At 38.6% G+C, this 20,140-nt stretch overlaps 2 protein-coding genes, 1 long non-coding RNA gene and 1 pseudogene across 3 annotated transcripts; 1 reads left to right on the forward strand and 3 right to left on the reverse strand.

The window, feature by feature from the left end:
* Positions 1-5,989: 5,989 nt before the first annotated feature.
* On the reverse strand, positions 5,990-8,609 carry LOC120181164 (coiled-coil domain-containing protein 130-like). The gene is made up of 5 exons (XM_039186354.1): positions 8,480-8,609; positions 8,012-8,074; positions 7,166-7,274; positions 6,868-7,027; positions 5,990-6,528 (listed from the first exon to the last, which is right to left on the reverse strand). Exons 3-5 carry the CDS (start codon positions 7,265-7,267, stop codon positions 5,990-5,992), a joined length of 801 nt encoding a protein of 266 aa, XP_039042285.1. The 5' UTR covers positions 7,268-7,274; positions 8,012-8,074; positions 8,480-8,609.
* Positions 8,610-9,449: 840 nt separating this feature from the next.
* Positions 9,450-14,571, reverse strand: LOC120181188 (protein CHUP1, chloroplastic-like). The gene is given in 12 exon segments (XM_039186370.1): positions 9,450-9,700; positions 9,860-10,003; positions 10,207-10,318; positions 10,528-10,639; positions 10,642-10,708; positions 11,051-11,182; positions 11,288-11,400; positions 11,403-12,248; positions 12,251-12,638; positions 13,070-13,819; positions 13,928-13,986; positions 14,229-14,571. Coding segments are annotated over 12 exon segments (2,940 nt in total). The 5' UTR covers positions 14,320-14,571; the 3' UTR covers positions 9,450-9,574.
* LOC120181189 lies at positions 9,723-10,054 on the forward strand. Its single transcript, XR_005521739.1, has 2 exons — positions 9,723-9,765; positions 9,822-10,054. It is a non-coding gene; the product is annotated as an uncharacterized LOC120181189 (long non-coding RNA).
* Positions 14,572-16,150: 1,579 nt separating the features above from the next.
* LOC120181127 lies at positions 16,151-19,747 on the reverse strand (annotated as a pseudogene).
* Between the last annotated feature and the right edge of the window lie 393 nt (positions 19,748-20,140).

Below are 20,140 nucleotides of genomic sequence, written 5' to 3' on the forward strand. Positions count from 1 at the left end.
ATAGAGAAAGGCTATAACGAGCCTGCGGATGATGATGCTTTTGCTACTCTTACACCAGATCAAAAGACAACTTTGAAGGATTCAAGAAAGAGAGACAAGAAGGCTCTCTACCTCATCTATCAAGCAGTAGATGATGATGGTTTTGAAAAGATTTCAAGTGCAAGCTCTAGCAAGGAAGCGTGGGAGAAGCTGCAAACCTCTTACAAAGGATCCGAGCAAGTGAAGAAGGTTCGTCTCCAAACTTAAGAGGTGAATTCGAATCCTTAAACATGAAAGCATCTGAGTCTATTTCAGATTATTTCTCAAGAGTAGTAGTGTTTCTAATCAATTAAAAAGAATGGTGAAAAGTTAGACGATGTGAGGATAATAGAGAAGATACTCCGTTCGTTGGATCCCAAATTTGAGCACATCGTCGTGACGATTGAAGAAACTAAAGACTTGGAAGAAATGAAGATCGAACAGCTCCAAGGATCATTGCAAGCATACGAAGAGAAGCATAAAAAGAAGCTGAGTTTACTGAGCAACTCCTCAAGCTGTAACTCAAGGATATGCATGAGAGCCAACACAATGATAGAAACCAACGTGGCCAAGGCAGAGGTAGAGGCCATGGACGAGGTGGAAGTCGAGGTCGTGGACGAGGCTGGAATTACAACAATAACAATTCCAACAATAACTATGAGAAAGGAGAAAGCTCAACACGAGGCCGTGGAAGAATTAATCCAAACTCAAAGTATGACAAATCTCAAATTCGATGTTATAATTGTCAAAAATTTGGGCATTATGCTTCAGAATGTAGAGCTCCCAACAACAAAATTGAGGAGAAGGCCAATTACGTGGAGGAAAAGACAGATGGCAAAGAACTCTTCTTCTAGCACGAAAGGAAACTGATGGTGGCCAAGCAAATTCCTGGTATCTTGACAGTGGTGCAAGCAATCACATGTGTGGAAGAAAAGACATGTTTGTGGAGCTAGACGAGTCAGTAAGTGGAAATGTTTCGTTTGGAGATGATTCCACAATAGCAGTGAAGGGAGAGGTAACATTCTTATCCGTTTGAAAGATGGGAGACATCAATTTATTTCAAATGTCTACTATGTGCCCAATATGAAAAGTAACATTTTAAGTTTAGGGCAACTGGTAGAAAAAGGTTATATATCATATAAATAATTATAATCTTTCTATAAAAGATGATAAGAATAACTTCATTGCTAAAGTGCCGATGTCAAAGAATAGAATGTTCTTGATCACATACAAATGATGTTGCAAAGTGCCTGAAAGCTTGCTACAAAGATGCATCATGGCTTTGGCATCTTCGATTGGGCATCTCAATTTTGGAGGTCTAGAGCTATTATCTAAGAAGGAGATGGTGAAAGGACTACCTCACATCAACCATCCTGACCAGCTCTGTGAAGGGTGTCTAGTCGGGAAACAATTCAAGAAAAGCTTTCCAAAGGAGTCAGAGACAAGAGCTAAGAAGCCACTTGAGCTCATCCATACCGATGTGTGTGGACCGATCAAGCCAAGCTCTCTCGGTAACAATAACTATTTTCTTCTCTTCATTGATGATTTTCAAGAAAAACCTGGGTATATTTCTTGAAACAGAAGTCAGAAGTTTTTGAAGTCTTCAAGAAGTTCAAAGCAGCAGTGGAGAGAGAAAGCGGTTAGAAAGATCAAAGCCATGAGATCCGATCGAGGTGAAGAATTTACTTCCAGGGAGTTTCAAGAGTTCTGTGAAGCAAATGGAATTCGTCGACCAATGACAGTTCCTAGATCCCCCCAGCAAAATGGTGTGGCAGAAAGAAAGAATAGAACAATCCTCGACATGGCACGAAGCATGCTCAAAAGCAAGAAACTACCCAAAGAATTTTGGGCGGAAGCAGTATCGTGTGCAGTCTACTTGTCAAATCGATCTCCAACAAGAAGTGTATGGGGAAAGACACCGCAAGAGGCATGGAGTGGAAGAAAGCTGGCATTTCCCACTTGAGAACCTTTGGAAGTATAGCCCATGTTCACGTACCAGACGAGAGAAGAACGAAGCTTGATGATAAAAGCGAGAGTTTTATCTTCATCGGCTATGATACTAATTCGAAGGGCTACAAGTTGTACAATCCAGACAATAAGAAGTTTGTGATTAGTCGAGATGTGGTCTTCAACAAAGAAGGAGAATGGGATTTTAAATCTCATACAGATGACTTTAATTTCTTTCCTCAGTTTGAAGAAGATGAGCAGACAATGAGGGAGCAACTAGATGAATCTCAACAAGAGCTTGCAACTCCACCCACTTCACCAACATCAACCACTCAAGGAGACTCATCACCTTCATCATCGTCAAGTGGGAGTCAAAGTGAAAGAGTTGTGCAACGTACAAGAAGCCTTAGAGATCTCTATGAGGTAACTGAACGACAAGATAATCTTACATTATTTTGTTTGTTTGCCGATTGTGAACCAGTGAGCTTTCAAGAAGCGGTACAAGAAAAGAAATGGAGAGATGCGATGGACGAAGAAATCAAGGCCATCGAGAAGAATGACACATGGGAACTTACCTCACTTCCCAAGGGACATAAGGCGATAGGTGTCAAATGGGTGTACAAAACAAAGCAAAATGCCAAAGGAGAGATTGAAAGGCACAAGGTGAGGCTAGTTGCTAAAGGCTATAGTCAAAAGGCTGAAATTGACTATTATGAGGTATTTGCTCCTGTTGCTCGATTGGAGACTATCAGACTAATCATTTCTTTGGCAGCTCAAAACAAGTGGAAGATACAACAGATGGATGTAAAGTCCGCCTTCCTAAATGGAGTTCTTGAAGAGGAACTTTACATTCAGCAACCATCAGGCTATGAAGTCAAAGGGCATGAAGACAAGGTGTTGAAGTTGAAGAAGGCTCTTTACGGGCTAAAACAAGCACCAAGGGCATGGAATAGCCGAATCGACAAGTACTTCCAAGAGAATGGTTTCAACAAATGTCCCTACGAGCATGCTCTATATATCAAGATCAAAGATGAAGATATTTTGATCGTGTGCCTCTACGTGGACGATTTGATCTTCACTGGAAGCAACCCAAGCATGTTTAATGAATTCAAGGATGTGATGATGAAAGAATTCGAGATGACAGACATGGGGCTCATGGCGTACTACCTTGGCATTGAAGTTAAGCAACAAAATGATGGAATTTTCATTTCACAGGAAAGCTATGCAAAGGAGATACTGAAGAAGTTCAAGATGGAGAACTGTAAGCCAATAAGCACACCGGCAGAATACGGGATCAAGATGACCAAACATGAAGAAGGCGAAAGTGTAGATCCAACATTCTTCAAAAGTTTGGTAGGAAGTCTACGCTATCTAACTTGCACGAGACCCGATATTCTTCACGCAGTTGGATTGGTTAGTCGCTACATGGAATCCCCAACAACCACCCATTTTAAAGCTGCAAAGAGAATTCTTCGCTATCTGAAAGGTACAATTGACTTTGGCTTCTTCTATTCAGTTTCTAATGATTACAAGCTTGTTGGATATAGCGACAGTGATTGGGGTGGAGACATAGATAATCGAAGGAGCACTACTGGATTCGTATTTTTCATGGGAGATATTGCATTCACATGGATGTCAAAGAAACAACCGATTGTCACATTGTCCACTTGTGAAGCGGAATATGTTGCTGCTACCTCATTTGTTTGTCATACAATTTGGCTTAGAAATCTATTGAAGGAGATTGGTTTGATACAAGAAGAGCCTACCAAGGTTTGTGTCGACAACAAGTCAGCCATTGCCTTAGCGAAGAATCCAGTATTCCATGATCGAAGCAAGCACATTGATATTCGCTACCACTATAAGGGAGTGTGTTGCAAGAAAGATGTGGAAGTTGAATATGTGAAGTCACAAGATCAAGTTACTGATATTTTTACCAAACCACTGACCAGCGAAGACTTCTTAAGATTAAGGAACCTACTAGGGGTCACGAGATCAAGTTTAAGGGAGGGTGTTGGATCATAAACTTGATCCATTATGGGAGCCTAAACCCAAACCCAAACTAAATTGATGTCATTACTTACATCATTTAATTAAAGATGTCATTGCTTACATCATTTAATTAATGATATCATTGCTTACATCAATTTAGTTAGGTGAGAGTTAGATATTTGTTGAATTTGTAATGGTTTAAATTAGTTTATTTGTGTGGTGTAGGATTGTTCTTGAGTAGTATAAATACCCCTTCCCATTTTAGTTTTAAGCATCAAGAAAAATTAAGAGCTTCTAAGTGAGTGAAGAAGCAAAGTCTTATAAGAGTGAGTTGTAGTTCTTGTTTTTGAGTGAGAGTACTCTTGTAATATTTGTTTGAGTTTCAATAAAAGTTGTTTGTGTGAGTGTTTTATTTCCAACATCACTTTATTACACCGTTTTTTATTTCTCTTCTGGGTGTTGGATCTATCTTACGTGTGAATGCGTGCTCGAGAACAATCAAAGAAAATAAACTGACCTGAAAATGCTTGGTTTCTGCAATGATGCGCCTCTACACTATCTCGTTTCTCGATCGCTCCAATATCAAAGGAGACGAAACATGAAAAGCAAGTGCAGATTGTGGCACTGGCAGCAGCCTCTCAGCCCTACAATACCAGAAAAGGAATAAAGATTAATTACAAGACAAGGCAATATTCATTTCAGTTTATAAGATTAAGTTCACTAACCGACACCCCGACAGTAGCCAAAGTAAACTACTCTTAATTTGCCAAAAAAAACGATGAGCTCAAAGAAAAGAAAAGCCAACGAAAGAGACCATACAAAGGAAATAAATACTAACAGTGAAAAGAGGCCCAGCTATTGTAGCGACAAACCCGGAAAAGTGGTAGTGGAAAATTTTACTATGTTTAATGCATATGTATTTGTAGTATTATTTTATAAGGGGTTAGTTACCTTGGATTTGGTAGCTTTTTGAGTCAGTTTTGGGAGATCTTATGGCAGTGTTAGGTGTTACAGACTGCAAAAAAGATGAACATAAAACATGGCCTACAAATTAAAGCCAAGTACAGAATATATATATAACTAGTTTCTCAAAGCTCAATGCTCATCATCAAATGAATCCACTTGATCCTGCAGAAAGAAAAATGTGAATCTGGAAAGTGGAAGGCTATAAAAACAATGAAACAGAACATAACGAAGACTGGTGAGACATGAAGATCTTACAACTTATAGTGTTGCAGATACTTTTTCAAGTACAGTTGAGAGTGGCATATATATATTGTATTTATTTATAGTAATAATTAAGGTGTGTTCTGAGCCGAAATTTAAGCCTCTTGATGACCAATCTCTGCTGCTGTACTACTGATCATCAGCAGCAGCACTACTGCGACTGCAATATTCATCTTTTTCTTCTTTGGGATTACCATATAATCCATTTTTCACTACCCATCCCCATCATATGTACTTTCTCCTCTTTGGGATTACCCTATAATCCATCCACTTTCACTGGCGTGCATTATTAATCTGTTCCTGCATTTTATCCATACAGTGTCATGCGCTGTGGGGGAGATTAATTATAGCCACAAGTTGCCATTTTCAGATGAGAATCAGATGAGTACATTACAACAATCTAAGCTAGCGAAATTCGGTCTGCTGGTCGATTGCCAGAGATAAAGAGTAAACAACAGGTTCAAGGAGTGTTAACCAGTGAATTAATTGGTATGATGTTTATATAAACTCAAACGATACACGTATAAATGGGAGCAAAAAATATCCAATACATTTCAATTTCTCAACATGATAAAGTTACACACAGTTCCTATAAGAGATTTAACTGATTTGTTATTGACCAAAGAGCATAGTTAACTAGCAGTAGCTGTATGCTTTACATACGTGATCCACCACAATCTTGCACAAGAAACACCGGAGATTGGAATCCATAGCTAATATTATATGTGAATTGAAGCAGGCATTATGAAAACTAGAGCTAAAATTTCCGAGCATTGGAGGAAGCACTCCTCTACACAGCATCTTGTGATCATGATGATGGCTTGAATCCCCCTGTCAGCAAGTTAGAAGCTGCAGCTGCACAGATTTTTCTTCTCTTGGACTCCAGCTCCAACCTCTTCTTATTGGACGAGGACAACCCAGATGATCTGGGGAAGATTGAAGCAGCTTTAATCAATGCTCTCTTATCTTTCCTGTTTCTCTCAAACTTGGAAGAAAATTTGACTCCTGAAGCAGTAACGCCATCTTCTTCGCTTGCTGGAAGGAGTCGAATGCTTAGGCCCAATTTCCTTGATGCAGATTCTTCTTCAAGAACCCTCTTCGTTTGACTCTGAGAACAGAAAGTAAAATTAGGGAGCAAGTTCATAACAATAATGTAACTGACAAACCAATTTAAGCTTAGAAACATAGGTTTGGCACGTAGAGCTTTGTTGAGGGCATAGTCATCCGAATGCCTGGCATCAGATACACGCTGAAGGCGAACAAGTACTAGCTCAGCTTCTTTCTTCTTCTTCAAATCCTCCTCCTGATGTGCAAGACGATAAAATGGATCTGCAAGCTTGCCTCTTTCTGCAGAACAAAGTTAACTGTAAAAACCAACACACACGTGCACGCACACACACAAACTTGATTCCCAGAAGCAAGATGTACAGGCCTATAGGTTTAACCCTCATTAAGACCCATGGCTGTCAGTCAACCCATGCTTTTGTTAGGAAGTTACAGAGATTCACAGTATGCCAAGTTATTTATTTATTTTGATAATTGAATTTTATTCCAATATCCAAAGAAGTTAGTTCATTGCCATTGGGGCAAATTGTTCCAGAATACAATGTTTTCAAGCAACGGCAACCTATAGTTAAAAGTAGTTATCCTATAAGAATCAATGAACCCATGTAACTTACTACACACCTTCATCAGCTGGGAGTTCTAATGTCTCAGTATCCTCAACATCAAACATTTCAGTTTTCCGCTGAGCCCCGCAAATGATCACATACTCGCAATTTTTTGGGTCCGTCTGAATGACTATCTCATGTTTGCAGCATCCAGACTTCCTGTTAAAGCTCCATATCTAAAAGAAACAAGTAATTGTTAGGAATACCAAATCAGCGATGACCAAAAATTATTTAACAGAATATATCCCCCATCAACATAAACCAAATCACAGGAAATCATGGAGTAGCTTACAAAATTGGTAAAAACAAGATACCTTAGTAGAATAATAATTTCCGACTTGCTTGTTCTCAGCATTGAACCGTACACCTTTTGCAATCATAGAATTGCATCCACCACACCATATATTGAAAAGCATTTCAAACCTCAAAGAAAAACAAGAATGAAAATCATATACCATTTAGAAAGAAACTGACCACACCAAAAGTAAACTTGGCAGGGATAATGGAAACCAAACCAAGTTTGCTGTCACTTGTAAAGTTATAAGGGTAATAGATTGTCTCCTAGATACAAATTCCATGCTACAACCATAGAACATGAAAATATATCTATAAAGTCACACCTCGCTTAGATCATCTTTGCTAAAAGTCTAAGAGGTATATGGAACTTTTTTTTCTTTTTGCAAAAAGAAAAAAAAAGAAAAGAAAACGAATATGGAACAAGATTTCTTTCTTAAGTAACGCAAATAATTAAATTTTGGGTCAAGAAAAATGGCAAGCCAATGCCTGGTTGCCAACCAATCTTATCAGAATTCGGTGAAGAATTCCTATGAAAAAATCTAAGTTATGCGGTTCTCGCAGCCTATCATTTCATCATTAACCGCATTGAAGCCCATTAGTATAACTATTCTGAAGATGCCAGAATTTGCGACGAACTCACGAAAGTGATAGTATAAAATTCCGAAAATAATGTGATCTTATCTTATAATCAAAATGCCTTGATCTATTTTCCTCGCCCTCTCTCAAAGCATGTTGACCGTGAAACTTGTTCAAAGAACCCTAAAAAGAAGACAGAACTGCCATAAATCATAACTTTGGCAGAAGATTTCCTTTAAACTCACCAAAAAATTTGCAGAAAGCAAACAATTCTAAACTATGCATACCTAACTTGGATCCCATTCTGGAGGATAGTAAAAGTTATCAGCTCTAGCAGCTGCAAGTGAAGACTGCAGAAGCACAGAGCAAGTGGGTTAACCATTTTTAATTACTTATATTAGTAATCCGCCTAAAATATATATCCCTAGACACATATCTCTAAAAGATAAATTTTTTTGAGGAACTGTGTAAATTCTATTCAGATATATGAAATTAAACCACGTTAAAATCATGAAATCAACATAACCGGATCAATTCTGCAATATAAAATCAGAAATTGGAAGGGGTAATGATTAATGAATGAAATAAAAAATAATCATAACGACATAACTAAACCAATATCACTATCTAGGAATTGTAAGATCTACAAAAAAAAAAACCATCCAATAACACAAAACCCTAATTGTCGGGGATAAACAAAGCATAATTTTATTTATTTAATCTAATTGAAAGTTAGAGCGCAATGATTCGCTTACCATAATTTCTTATCTTCTTTTTTTCTTCTTCTTCTTCTTCTGACGACGACGACGAAGATGACGACTTTTCTGAGTTGGATAGCGTAAATTGTGATTTTGCCAAACCTGATTATCGGCTCTTTACCGATATCTATTGCTTTATTTTCTTATTTCATTTTGGACTAATTTCATGAGAATTCCTCAAACTATAAATAACACTTTAAATTAGTCCTTATATTTTAAATATTTTAATTATTTCCTCGAATGATCAATATCTTTCCAATCATATCATTTTTATACTATCATGGGCAGTCAACTGTGATGTCAGAGAACCAACTTTTCAAGGAAAATCAACAGCCTTCTGTTGCTGGGGGACAAAATTTTAGAGATGCAGTTCTAAATACGAGTTTCGTTCCGTCAACTCTTGAGGGGACCTGTTGGAATCATGGAAGTCGTTCCGCTTGTATGAGGAAGTGATTGTTAAGGCGGATGTTTGGATTCATCTTCCGGGATTACCTATGGAACTCTAACAAGCAGAAACTTGAAGCAGTTGGCTACCTCCTGCGTCGAAAGGTGAAGGTTGGTCGTCCAACCGTTGAATCCTCACGGGAAAGTATGCCAGGACATGTGTGGAGGTAGATCATAGTAAGCCTTTGCATGGAGGGGTTGTGTTAGGACCCTTGTGGCAAATGGTCGAGTATGAGGACTTGATGAAATCTACTTCGAGTGTGGCGTTTATGGACACAAAGTTGATTTATGTCTGACGAGGCAGAAGACTCCTGATAATTATGAGACTGTTTCCAAGGACAATGGAACTGAGGGTGGCGGTTTGGATTCTAGCGTCGCTAATCCGATGTCGTCCTTTGGCCCCTGGATGTTGCCTCAACGGAGAACTAGAAGGAATGAGAATAAGCAAACGGATGGTGGGAATGTCCAAACATAGCATATGTTGTAATATTAATTTTCCTTCATCTGTATCTCTGGCAGCTTCATTGTACAATATCCAACTATATTGAGTAATTTCTAATGCAATATTGTCGAGTGGTAATACAGAAACAATATACAACAGAGCAGTGGAGCAACAACGAAAATAACAAGGCCAAAAATAGTAAATGTTCATCCTGCCTCCGGCTTATTTCCTTCTTCCATTTCTGTCTTATTTTCTTCTCCCATTTGTGTATGCACGCGGCTCCTAAGTTCTTCGAAAGCCTTCATGCTTTCCGCATCAAAACCACCCGCGAACTGGCAGAGAAAAGAAATCTAGTCACTCATTAACAGTTCAAACAGTATTACTTGAAGCAATACAAGTAATTCGTCAGATTACAACACAATCAGAATTTGCGTAGTAAAGATCTTAAACTAGACATCTTGAACAAGGGAACCAAGTACAAAGCTAAATACCTGATGAACACGGAAAGCAAAACGGACCCCTTGCAGAAGTATAAACTCTCGGTTGGGTTCTTTTTCCGGTCCAGTCAATGCATCAAGTTCTGATGCTACGCGTTTCATATATTTCCTTGCCAATTGAACAGATGAAAGTTTGATCTGCATTATGCAGAAGAAAAACATAGATTTATGATCACATTTTATAGCAGGCGAAAGATATACTACTAATTTTCCATTTGTTGTGGTAGTTTCATCCGTACTAGCAGTTACATCATAGATTCATCATAACAATGAGCCACTTACTGAGCTGTGTTCCATGTATAACGAAACCAAACCTTTTAATTTATTGTTATGGTTCATACCTTGCCAACAATCCCAGAATCTAATAACCAATTAACTGGAATTCCAAACTCCTTGTATCGTGCAACAGCCATGTCTCTTGTACGTAAAAGTGCATATACACTTTGTTCCATTCTGAACAACAACAACAACAACAAAATGAAATAGCAAATCAGAATATGACAAGAGAGACTGCATCTCTACCATTCTACAAGATTGATAATTTATACTGACATGACCCTTAAGGAAAACTAGAAGAATAGTCCTATTTAGATTTTATTACTTTAAGGAGAGTATTGCTTCCAAGTTCAGAAATTAAACCAAATGAATCTGAATTGACTTACTTTTCAAGCAATTTGTACATCTTCTTCAGAGCAGCTTCACATGGAAGGTTGGGATCATCAACAAAGGAAGAGACCTGCTTCTCCAACTTCACTAGGTCCTGGTATTCAAAGCTGCCTCTCTTAATGCATCAGCCTTTCCTTCAGGCCAATCAAAGTGCTTGAGAACTGCACGTTCATCAACCTACACAGCGCAGAAAGATAATTCAGCAAATATAGTAGACACTAGACATACAATTTCTAGTGAATCTGTTGGACAACATGAACAACTGGTTCCATGTATTATAGTACATCTTGCCACAAAGAAACGATATTAAGTCTTCCATAATGACTGGTAAAAAATAGAGCAGACAATGGAGAGCAAAATATAGCGTCTTAGACCCATGGTTTAGTTCCAAGATGCATCTTCTGCCATATTACCTCAAAAATCTGTGCTTTTTTGTGCAATAAGAAATCTTTCAAATTCAAATTACCACTACTAGAAACAGAAATGCATATTTTAAATCTTGAATATTTTATTCCATACCAAGAAGGAAAGTTCCTCATCTAGCCAATTTACAAAAGCTACCAGGTCTTCTATGTTGGTGAAAGAAGCTGCTCGAACTTCAGTGGCCAAGGACTGAACAAAGTCACCTTGCGATTCCACGTCAGCTTTTACCTGGATGAATCCATATGGTCTCATATGTTAAAATTGGTTAAAAAACACCTACACTTGATCTGAAGGTAAGCAGATAAATGGATGGAAAGGAAAACTTTAACATACAGCTAACAGGAATGATGATCTATTCTCAATCTCTCCGATCATGTTGCTCCTAGCATCTGATGTATTAGATGTTGTAGAAATCAAACTTGAAGTTTCCTTCTTTGACTCTCGTTCATCAATGTCTGATAAAATTCAACAAGTTCAGGAGCTCGGTGAACTTTATCACCACTGCCTGCCCCTCTGGGTAGGCTGCCTGGAGGAGGAGGAGGTGGTGGTCGTCCACCAGGAGGTGGCGGTGGTGGTGGTGGTGCACCGGGTAGTGGAGGTGGAGCGGGAAGTTGTCCTGTTGTAGCAGTATCTGTGCCAGCAGAACTGCCACTGGATGGCTTTGGTGGTGGTCTGGGCACCCTAGGTGCCCTCTTTTCAATGTGAGCAAGTTTCATCTTGCTTATAGTTTGGGAGTCTACAGTCTTGTCGCCATTGGATTGTTCGCTTGTGTCACCAGAAACAACGGTCTTCTCCTTTATTTGAGCAAGTTTTGGTGGTAAAGTTACAGGTGCCTTTGCTCTAGACTCAAAGTTTGAGTTCTCGCCAAACCTCTCAGCCCTAGCTTGTTCTGCTTTTTTCTTAATTTGTTTCTCCCTCTCCATGGCCAACTTATGGCGGTCCTTATAAGCAGGATATTTTTCCTCTAGAATTCCATCTACAGATTTAGACATTAAGTGGAATGATGTTGAAACAGAATTCAAAGAGTCACCAGAAGGTTGTGTTCTAATGTTTGGAAGAGAAGAAGCATCCGGCGAATCAGTGGATTCCTGGTCCATTTTACCAAAAGTTGTGATTGCAACACCATCACCTGCATTCCTTAGCATAAGTGATTCTAATGGACCCCGATTGCGGAGGCTCAAGCTAGTCCTGCTTGGAGAGCCACCAGAGAAGGATCTGGCCGGTGATGAAAAAGCACTTGAATCATCTTTGCTCTTGCCCCATTTCTTCAGCTTTTGGATTAAGCCAGGTCTCTACTGAGATTGCTATATCTACTGTTAGAACTGTCGATGGAAGCTTTATCAAAATCCTCACTTCCAGGAGAGGATGGATGAGAGTAGTTGCTTTCAAGATCTGTGTCGCCTTGCCCACGTTCTGACCCTGCATATTCTAATAGTAACCTTTTAGCCTTCTCTTGGGACTTGGGGCTTAGACTTTTATTGAGATCACGAGCAGATATTTTTCCTCCAGGTGTCTGGTAATTACGGAGTTCGTATCTCAAGCATGCATTGACCCAACGAAGGTACACTAGTTCTTCAACTTCGCTAAATCTGTTCATCTGAAGTCCTTCTACTTGCTTTAGCAGATCCTCATTTGCATGTTTTAATGCATTGACCTCTTCTCTTGCCCTGGCTGTAATTTCAGTCTGTGATAACATAAGACAGAAGAAAAAAATCACATATAAGAACAAACTACAAACTAGAACACTTATGTTATTACTGGTCATACAGCCTAGGACTGATTTGTTTAGCTTATGAAATAATTTTCCAAAATCTGTATCATAGCATTCCCTGAAAATCTTCTAAACCATGTTGCTAGCTTGCTGACCTTTTCTTTTCGTTTTTCTATAGTAAAATGTTCAGGCTTCTGAATTTTAAAGGGAAATGTCATCAATAAATATTCGGCTAATAATCATCTCAACAAACCTAAGCTGCAACAATGTAAGTTTTCATGCAGTTTGCAATTTTCTTATGTTGGTCTTACTCGGTAAAATCCTTACACAGTTAAGACTAAAAGGCTTCCAATCATTTACATGAGTTCAGAATCTAATACATAGGAAATTTCCGTGGGACTTGCCTCTGTCATGTTGGAAAGGGAGGCTATTTTCGCTTCAGCGGCATCCAGTTTAACAGTTAACTCCCGCTTTTCATGCTGAAGCTCTTTATTCTTTCTCCTAAGCTCCACAACTTCAATTTCTAACTCCTTCAAAGCTTTCAATTTCTTCTCAATCTCAGCGTCACTGTTGATGGCTTCTTGCTCTTTGGATTGAAGAGTAGAAACTTCTTGCTTGAGAAACAATAACTGAGCTTTTGTTTGGTTAGCATCAAGCTGAATTTGCCTTTGTAGCTCCTTGATTTTGTTCCTTGCCACCTCCAGCTCCTTCTTTACAGAAGCTCCACGAGCAATCTCCCCTTGAAGCTTCTTCCTCTCGGCCTGCAAAGAGTTTATGGTAATATTCAGCATGTCGATTTCAACTGTCTTGATCTTCAGCTGCCTTTGTAATTCAGTAATATCTGATTCCTGCTCCTTTAAACCATAGTACTCAAGCAATTCACCCTCGAGCTTTACTTCCCTCTCCTCCAGTTCCTTTACTAAATTGCGCAACCTTTCCAGTTCACTCGCATTGTTTGCCATCTCAGTTTCATACATTTTTTCTTTCTCTTCCCTGTCATATTTGTCAGTAGGTAATGGATATTCAATTTCCCCGGAGAGAAGATCTTCAAACTCAGGTAGAAAATCTTCATCACCAATATCTGATCGGTTATCGTTAGCTCGATTAAATATGCTGCTAATCAATTTAACTTCTTCCTCCTCTTCTTCCTCACCCTGTAAAATACATCACATATCAATCATTGGTAGAAAATAACTAATAAAGGACCAGCCAATATTTCTTAGACGATAATTTCGATCGAAGAAGGTTACATATATACTTACATCTTTTCCCTTGAAGCCATCATCGTGATATCTAAACTGCTTCTTGTTGTCCTCATTTTCTGAGTTTCAGTGTCATCAGAGAACAAGTTAACAAAACATAATGAAGCCCAAATACCACATGAGTAAAAAAGAATGACAAAACCATAGGTTAACAATTAAAGTAAACCATGAAGAAGTAGATTTCCATAATTGGAAACTATCAATCGATGAAGAAACATGCAATCTTTCACCTTTTTTCCTTACCGAACTATGCCCTGGGATTCTAAAAATTGAAAAATTAAGAAATTTAAAAGCTGGGTACCTGAAGATTTTGATGACTTTGAGTTTTTGGCATTAAGCCGCTTGACTGCAAGAGCTGCAATTGAAGCGGCAAGAAGGACTCTGACTAGCATTTAGGATTTGTGTATATAAAAACCCTCTTCCTCCACTCACCTACAGGAAAAAGATACCCAATAGACATCCCTACTCCACTTCTCCTCATCTCCCATCATTATTATCTTAAACCATTATGACCCTTTAAATGCAAGAGCTTGTAAATGTTATCCTGTTGCAAATTCAAGCAGGAGAACCTAGCTTGAGAGTTGAAAATATGGTTGAACTATAATAGCCAATCCGGATAGAAACGTTCCTAAACCAGTAGCATTATCATGTTATCAGATTTGTAGACCATTCAATGAAAAACCTTTTTCTGTTACACACAAATTCACTTGCTAAGTAGAATCCAAAACACCTGTCTTGCTAATAGCTACAGCAACAACCAAAAACAAGTGGTCAGTTTTGCTTCCGATAAGAATGAAAATTTACTCAAAGGATAGGACTAAAACCTAACGGAAAGTGATGTACAGTGAAAAACACGGCCGAAACCAAAGCTGAAAAGGATACCAGAAACTGTAAATTTGAACAAAAAGGCAAGCTTGCTAAAAAAGTCTCGTATTTTTTGTTTAAGGCAAGGGTACGTGTCTATTTAATTCAATGTTTCTGTCCCAACTAAATTATGGGTCCGATTAAATCTCTAATAATCAAGATTTTGGAAGATTAAAGGGAAAGCATGAGACTTTTTTGGACCCAAGCCATAGTAAAGCCTGGAACTTGATTCCCAGCCGTTTGCTTAATGGACCGAAGCGAATGCTCAGGTGAATGATGCATCCAAGCAAAAACCAATATAAAACTAACTTTTTGGGGATTGACATTGTTGGACATTTTAGATTTTTCTTTAGATTTTGATATTGGTAGGTTTTATTTGATGAAATGAAAGACATCCATGTCTCTTTCTGAGCCACAAAAATGAAATCATCTGCGGCTGTAATTACGTATGGATAATACGCATCATAGCACGTCTTAGCTGTATCAGACTAAAAATCCTTAATATTTTCCAAAACTTTGTAAAACCAATAGTGGGTTTCTGGTGAAATTCGCGGAATTGAAAATTAAAGTTGCATTATGCAATTGGCTCGACTGGTACAAGAAAAATAAGCAAATTGAGTTCTGTTAATATGGCGATGATGGAAATGAAAGAGCAGACAAATTTATCTACGGGAATGGATAAATATAACCCAGAAGATTCCTTTTATTTTTTCTGGCCGAGGAATTTTTTGGTGTTAACTAATCAATGCGCAATTTCTCGGGAAGAAAACGCTGAAGGAAGTCATTTTCATGGTGAAATTCGAGCGGGATCAAGTGGGCAGAATAGCAGACAATATATTATCCAAAACAGCAGGTGGTTCATAGCTCTCCTGTGACTCCTCACGGCCCTCAACTTTGGAGGATTGAAATTTTCTTGGCCTTGGGATTGATTTTGATTTTGATTTTTCTTTTCTTTTCAGTAAAGTGCGTATTTTGATATGCACATAAATAAACCCAGGATTCTTAGTTTCTTACAGCAGACTCGTAGTTGAAGAACATTGAACAGTAAAGACAAAAAAAAACAGGTACTAAAATATAGATCAGACATAAGATACCCGGTTCCAAACTGTTACTGTTACTGACAAACAAGCAGTGAACAGAATAGCTTAAGCTTGGAGAGAAAGTATTATTCTTTGTCAATATTTACGTATTCGTAGGGTATGAACTTATCTGTATTCGGTTAACAGAGGGTATTAACTCATTGATCTGATTACGCAATGTAATTGTATCCGTTCTTGCAAGTAACATTATAAAAAATGTTCTTTTGATGAGAATCAATGAAAAGAAGACAGCATGCGGTATGAATGCACACATGATTGATTCCCGAATTCTTCCATGCCATTTAGTTCTTCAACAGTTAACTAATATGAAAAGGTAAGAAGTACATGAAAAATGAGAAGATGATAAAATCCAAATATCAACACATTGAACACTGCTCACCGAAACAATAAAGATTTTCTCATGTTGCATTTCATCTCTCCATGGAATTTCTTATTTAGTCTTCCTATGTTCTAACATTTTCAACCAGTCAGTGCCGAATCTATTTTTGACAATCAAGCTTGGTCATCCCATTTCCATCTTCGTCCCACCTCCTCAAGGACCTTAGCTCGGCCTTGGCTTTTTCTTGCTTCATCCTCTACCCAGGATCTGCAATTGAATTCATTGTTTTTCTTAATTAAAACTATGTATCAGTACATTCTAAAATAAAATGTAGTGAGATAGGTCAGGAACCAAGGAGTTCTTCCAAGTAATAATTTTACATTACTATAGGATACGCCTACTGAGTCGAGTAAACCAGCTTGTGACACAAGCATTAACGCATGGAAAAGTGTGGAGGGGGTAAGCAAATTCAGCACTTACTTGAGAATCTTGATAGCTTTTATCTCAGCTTCCAGAATGGATTTTGCATCAAGTATTCCTTCTAATTTGGATTGTAAAGCATTGTGCATATCTTGCAACTTACTCCGCTCAGTAACATACATAGTCCTCTCAGATGCAAGCCTTCCTGACATCTGTGCAACCTCTTCTTTCAGACTAGAAACCAGTAGCCACTGGCAGTCCATTGCTGCCTTTTCCTTCAAAGACTCAGCAGCATATTTCTCCTGAACAATCTTCTCCTGTTCCAGGTCCTGAACTGCCAAAAAGTAAAGCTTCTCCACCTCAGAACCTCTGGCTCTTTCTTCATCCAGCTTTTCATTCCAAAAACTCTGTATTTCTCCCTTTTCAAGCAACTCGGACTTGATTTCTTTCATTTCAGCTCTTTTGAAGAACTCTCCATTTCCAGCTTCAACAACTCATTGGAAATTGCTTCTGCCATCCTGCCACTTGTCAAAGCCACTGCTGCTTGTGCTTTTGATGAAGGTTTATTCGGTTGAAAACGCTTGCTTTGTCCTACAAAATTTAAATATGGATTTGTATGAAGCACAGTAAGTGAATGTGGTGCTTGATTTGCCATCTTAGACAGAAGAATAGCATAAAAAATAACTCTGCCCATTCGTATCTTTGCCTTAGTTTAGCATTAGCTCTTCGCACTTTCTTGGCAAAACCACTCATGATATCCTCTCGTACATGACATGGTAGTCAGTTTTCAGTGCTATCTAGAAAAGTGATACCACCCAAGAGTATTCCTACCATTTACATATTAAATACTTACTTGAAAGGAAGAAGAAAAGTCAAGTCGAAGGTATTGCGTATGAATGTGAGTAACAAATCAAGATAAGAATTGTACCAAAAACTTTTCTGAGTATGCTCTTTTCTCCACCCAACATGTCTATCAAAATTCCAGGTGACAAATCTGGACTGATCTCCTTCAAATCCATAAAATCTACCTTTGTCCTTGATATCTGGACTGTACACAAGTTAGGTTTTAAGAGCTATGAAAAGACTGGTGAAGCATCAGTCAACAGTTCAGAAGCACATAAAAGAAATTCTAACAGATGGTCGTCAGGGGGATTTATTGTACCTGCTCCATTACTCCTGGCTCAAAGTCATACTCTACCAAGGCTTTCCAGTTTATAAGATCCTCTCGAGAAATAAATCTAGAAGAACAGGTTACTTCGCTGAGTCAAAAAGTACTTTTCAATAATTGATGAATTTGTGAATGTCTGCAGCTTTACCGGTCAGGAAAGAAGAAGACTCCTTTTGAACCCTCAGAAGCAGTGTTCCTGCCTGAAAGCTTGCTGGGAATGATGCCTACCTCTGCCAAAGCTAAATCCAAAGTTCAAAGGAGAACAACTCTTAATTGTCATCCCTATATTCTTTCTTTTTTACATGGAAGTGTCAAATTGAGCTTTACCTTGAATGGACTCAAAATCTGGGTCATCGGCACTAACATCATCAAAGGCTGCAGTTTCTGACCCAGAGAGTGCAATGGATGGAACAATCCTGTGCCTAGGGTTCCTAAAAGATAATAGGTTTCCAAATCAGATCAGATCATGCAAAAGAATGTTCTTATAGCTTCCTATTTTCAATTTCAAACCATTCCCAAAAGAGAAGTACAGGACAACTATCACCTTTCCAATAATGAACTCGTACAAACAAGCCATCTGGCATATTCCCTTCTCGTGCATAATTCATCAGGTCTTACATCATCTTCAATGATCTGCAAGCCTTAATTACAAAATACAATCATATGCAGTTCATTTGAAAAGGACCAGAGATGATTTTACATAAAACAAGTTTCAAGAAACAAGCCTTCAGCTTCTTTAGAACCGACAAAGCTTCCTGCTGAGTGGAATCAACAGCAACACGTACTACAATGCGCTCACGATTATGACTAGGAGCTGAAAGTGTCAAGGAAGAACAATTTTTCTACAGAGTTTGGCTCATAAATCAAATAGAATAGAATTATTCTATTGTTTGAAACTATGGTCTCAATAACACATTAAAGTTAGAAGCTTCGGTTGCAATAGTTTATCTTGTTCTATCCGTCCAACAGAAGGCTATCTAAAATGTTGAAACATAAAGAAAACCAGAGAACTGAAATGATCTATATAATTGACTGCCGCACCTGAAGGAACAATTTCGGTAACAGCAAGAGGTACATAGTCGGGTACTGCCTCAGCAGCCTCTTCATCAGATTCAAGATAGTCCCTAGCTTCGGTATGGCCACTTTTCGCCTCCCTGCAGCTAAACACCCCGTGAAAAGTATTCAATGGACACCTGAGTTCAAACTTAAACCCTGCAAATCTCAATTGAAATGCACTAAGCACGAGTTCAAACAAACCATTGTATTCATTCTTGCAAGTAAAAGCAAGTCTTGATCAAAGAAAGAACCCACCTTTTCTGTAGAACAAAAAGTATGCAATGGAAATTGCAATAGCAAGTGAAGACCCAATAGCACACCCAACTAAAATAGAAGAAAATCCTGCAGAACAACAAAAAAAAGAAACGCTTTTCTAATTCGACCCAACGCTTATTCAAATAAGAATTCTTCAAGAAAGAACCTTTTTTCCTTGTTCTGGGAGTTGGAGGAGCTTGAATAGCGGCCCAACCCCCATATTCGTCGGGTAGAGAATTAGGTTCGGGAGGGAACCAAGCAATGTCAGCGTCTCTGTGCAGCAGAGAAGCAGAGATACGCAGTATTCGGGAGTTGGAGGATCTTTGATAACATACAAATGAAGCTGGAGATGTGAAGAAGGAGAGGCTGCTGCCACGGCGAGGAAGAAAGGATGGGGTTTGGGGTGCGATGAAGAGAGATGATGGAAATGCGGTGGTTGATCTCATCCTTCTCAGATTAACAAAATTGGGGGACAGAAATGAATAAAGGGACGATGAAGCAAGTAGCATCAACAACAACAGAAAGCATTGGATTGAATTGGAATTGGAATTGGAATATACGATGTGAGCTTTGGAGTCTACGCTTTGCTCCCAGGCTCAGCTGCAGCCCTGCACCACTTGTCTCGACTGTTTCTCTTTGGGACCGCCAGGGTTTTCTTATCTTTTTCCTATGAATAAGTGTAAGTGTTCAAATTTCATCTTAAATGGAGGGTTATAATTGAGATACAAATGGTAAGTTATTCGAGTAAAAGCGACTTAATATTCTACACAAAAAATTCGTGATTAATTCAAAAAAAATATTGCTGCTCACACTTTAGTGGATCTTATTTCTACATGTAATGGGATAAGGGGAGGTAAAATAGTAAGTTGCCCTTTTGTAGGAGACCTCCGAATTATGAAATACCCTCCATGAGACTCAATCCTACGACCTTAAGATTAAGAACCCTGTGCTCTACCAATTGAGTTGCTACCCATGTAACTCTTCGAGTTGTGATGATGCCATTCTTGGCTAATATCATAAAGATCGTTTTC

The sequence above is a fragment of the Hibiscus syriacus genome, unplaced genomic scaffold (assembly GCF_006381635.1).
Source record: "Hibiscus syriacus cultivar Baekdansim isolate YM2019G1 unplaced genomic scaffold, ASM638163v2 tig00112517_pilon, whole genome shotgun sequence".
Lineage (NCBI taxonomy): Eukaryota > Viridiplantae > Streptophyta > Magnoliopsida > Malvales > Malvaceae > Hibiscus > Hibiscus syriacus.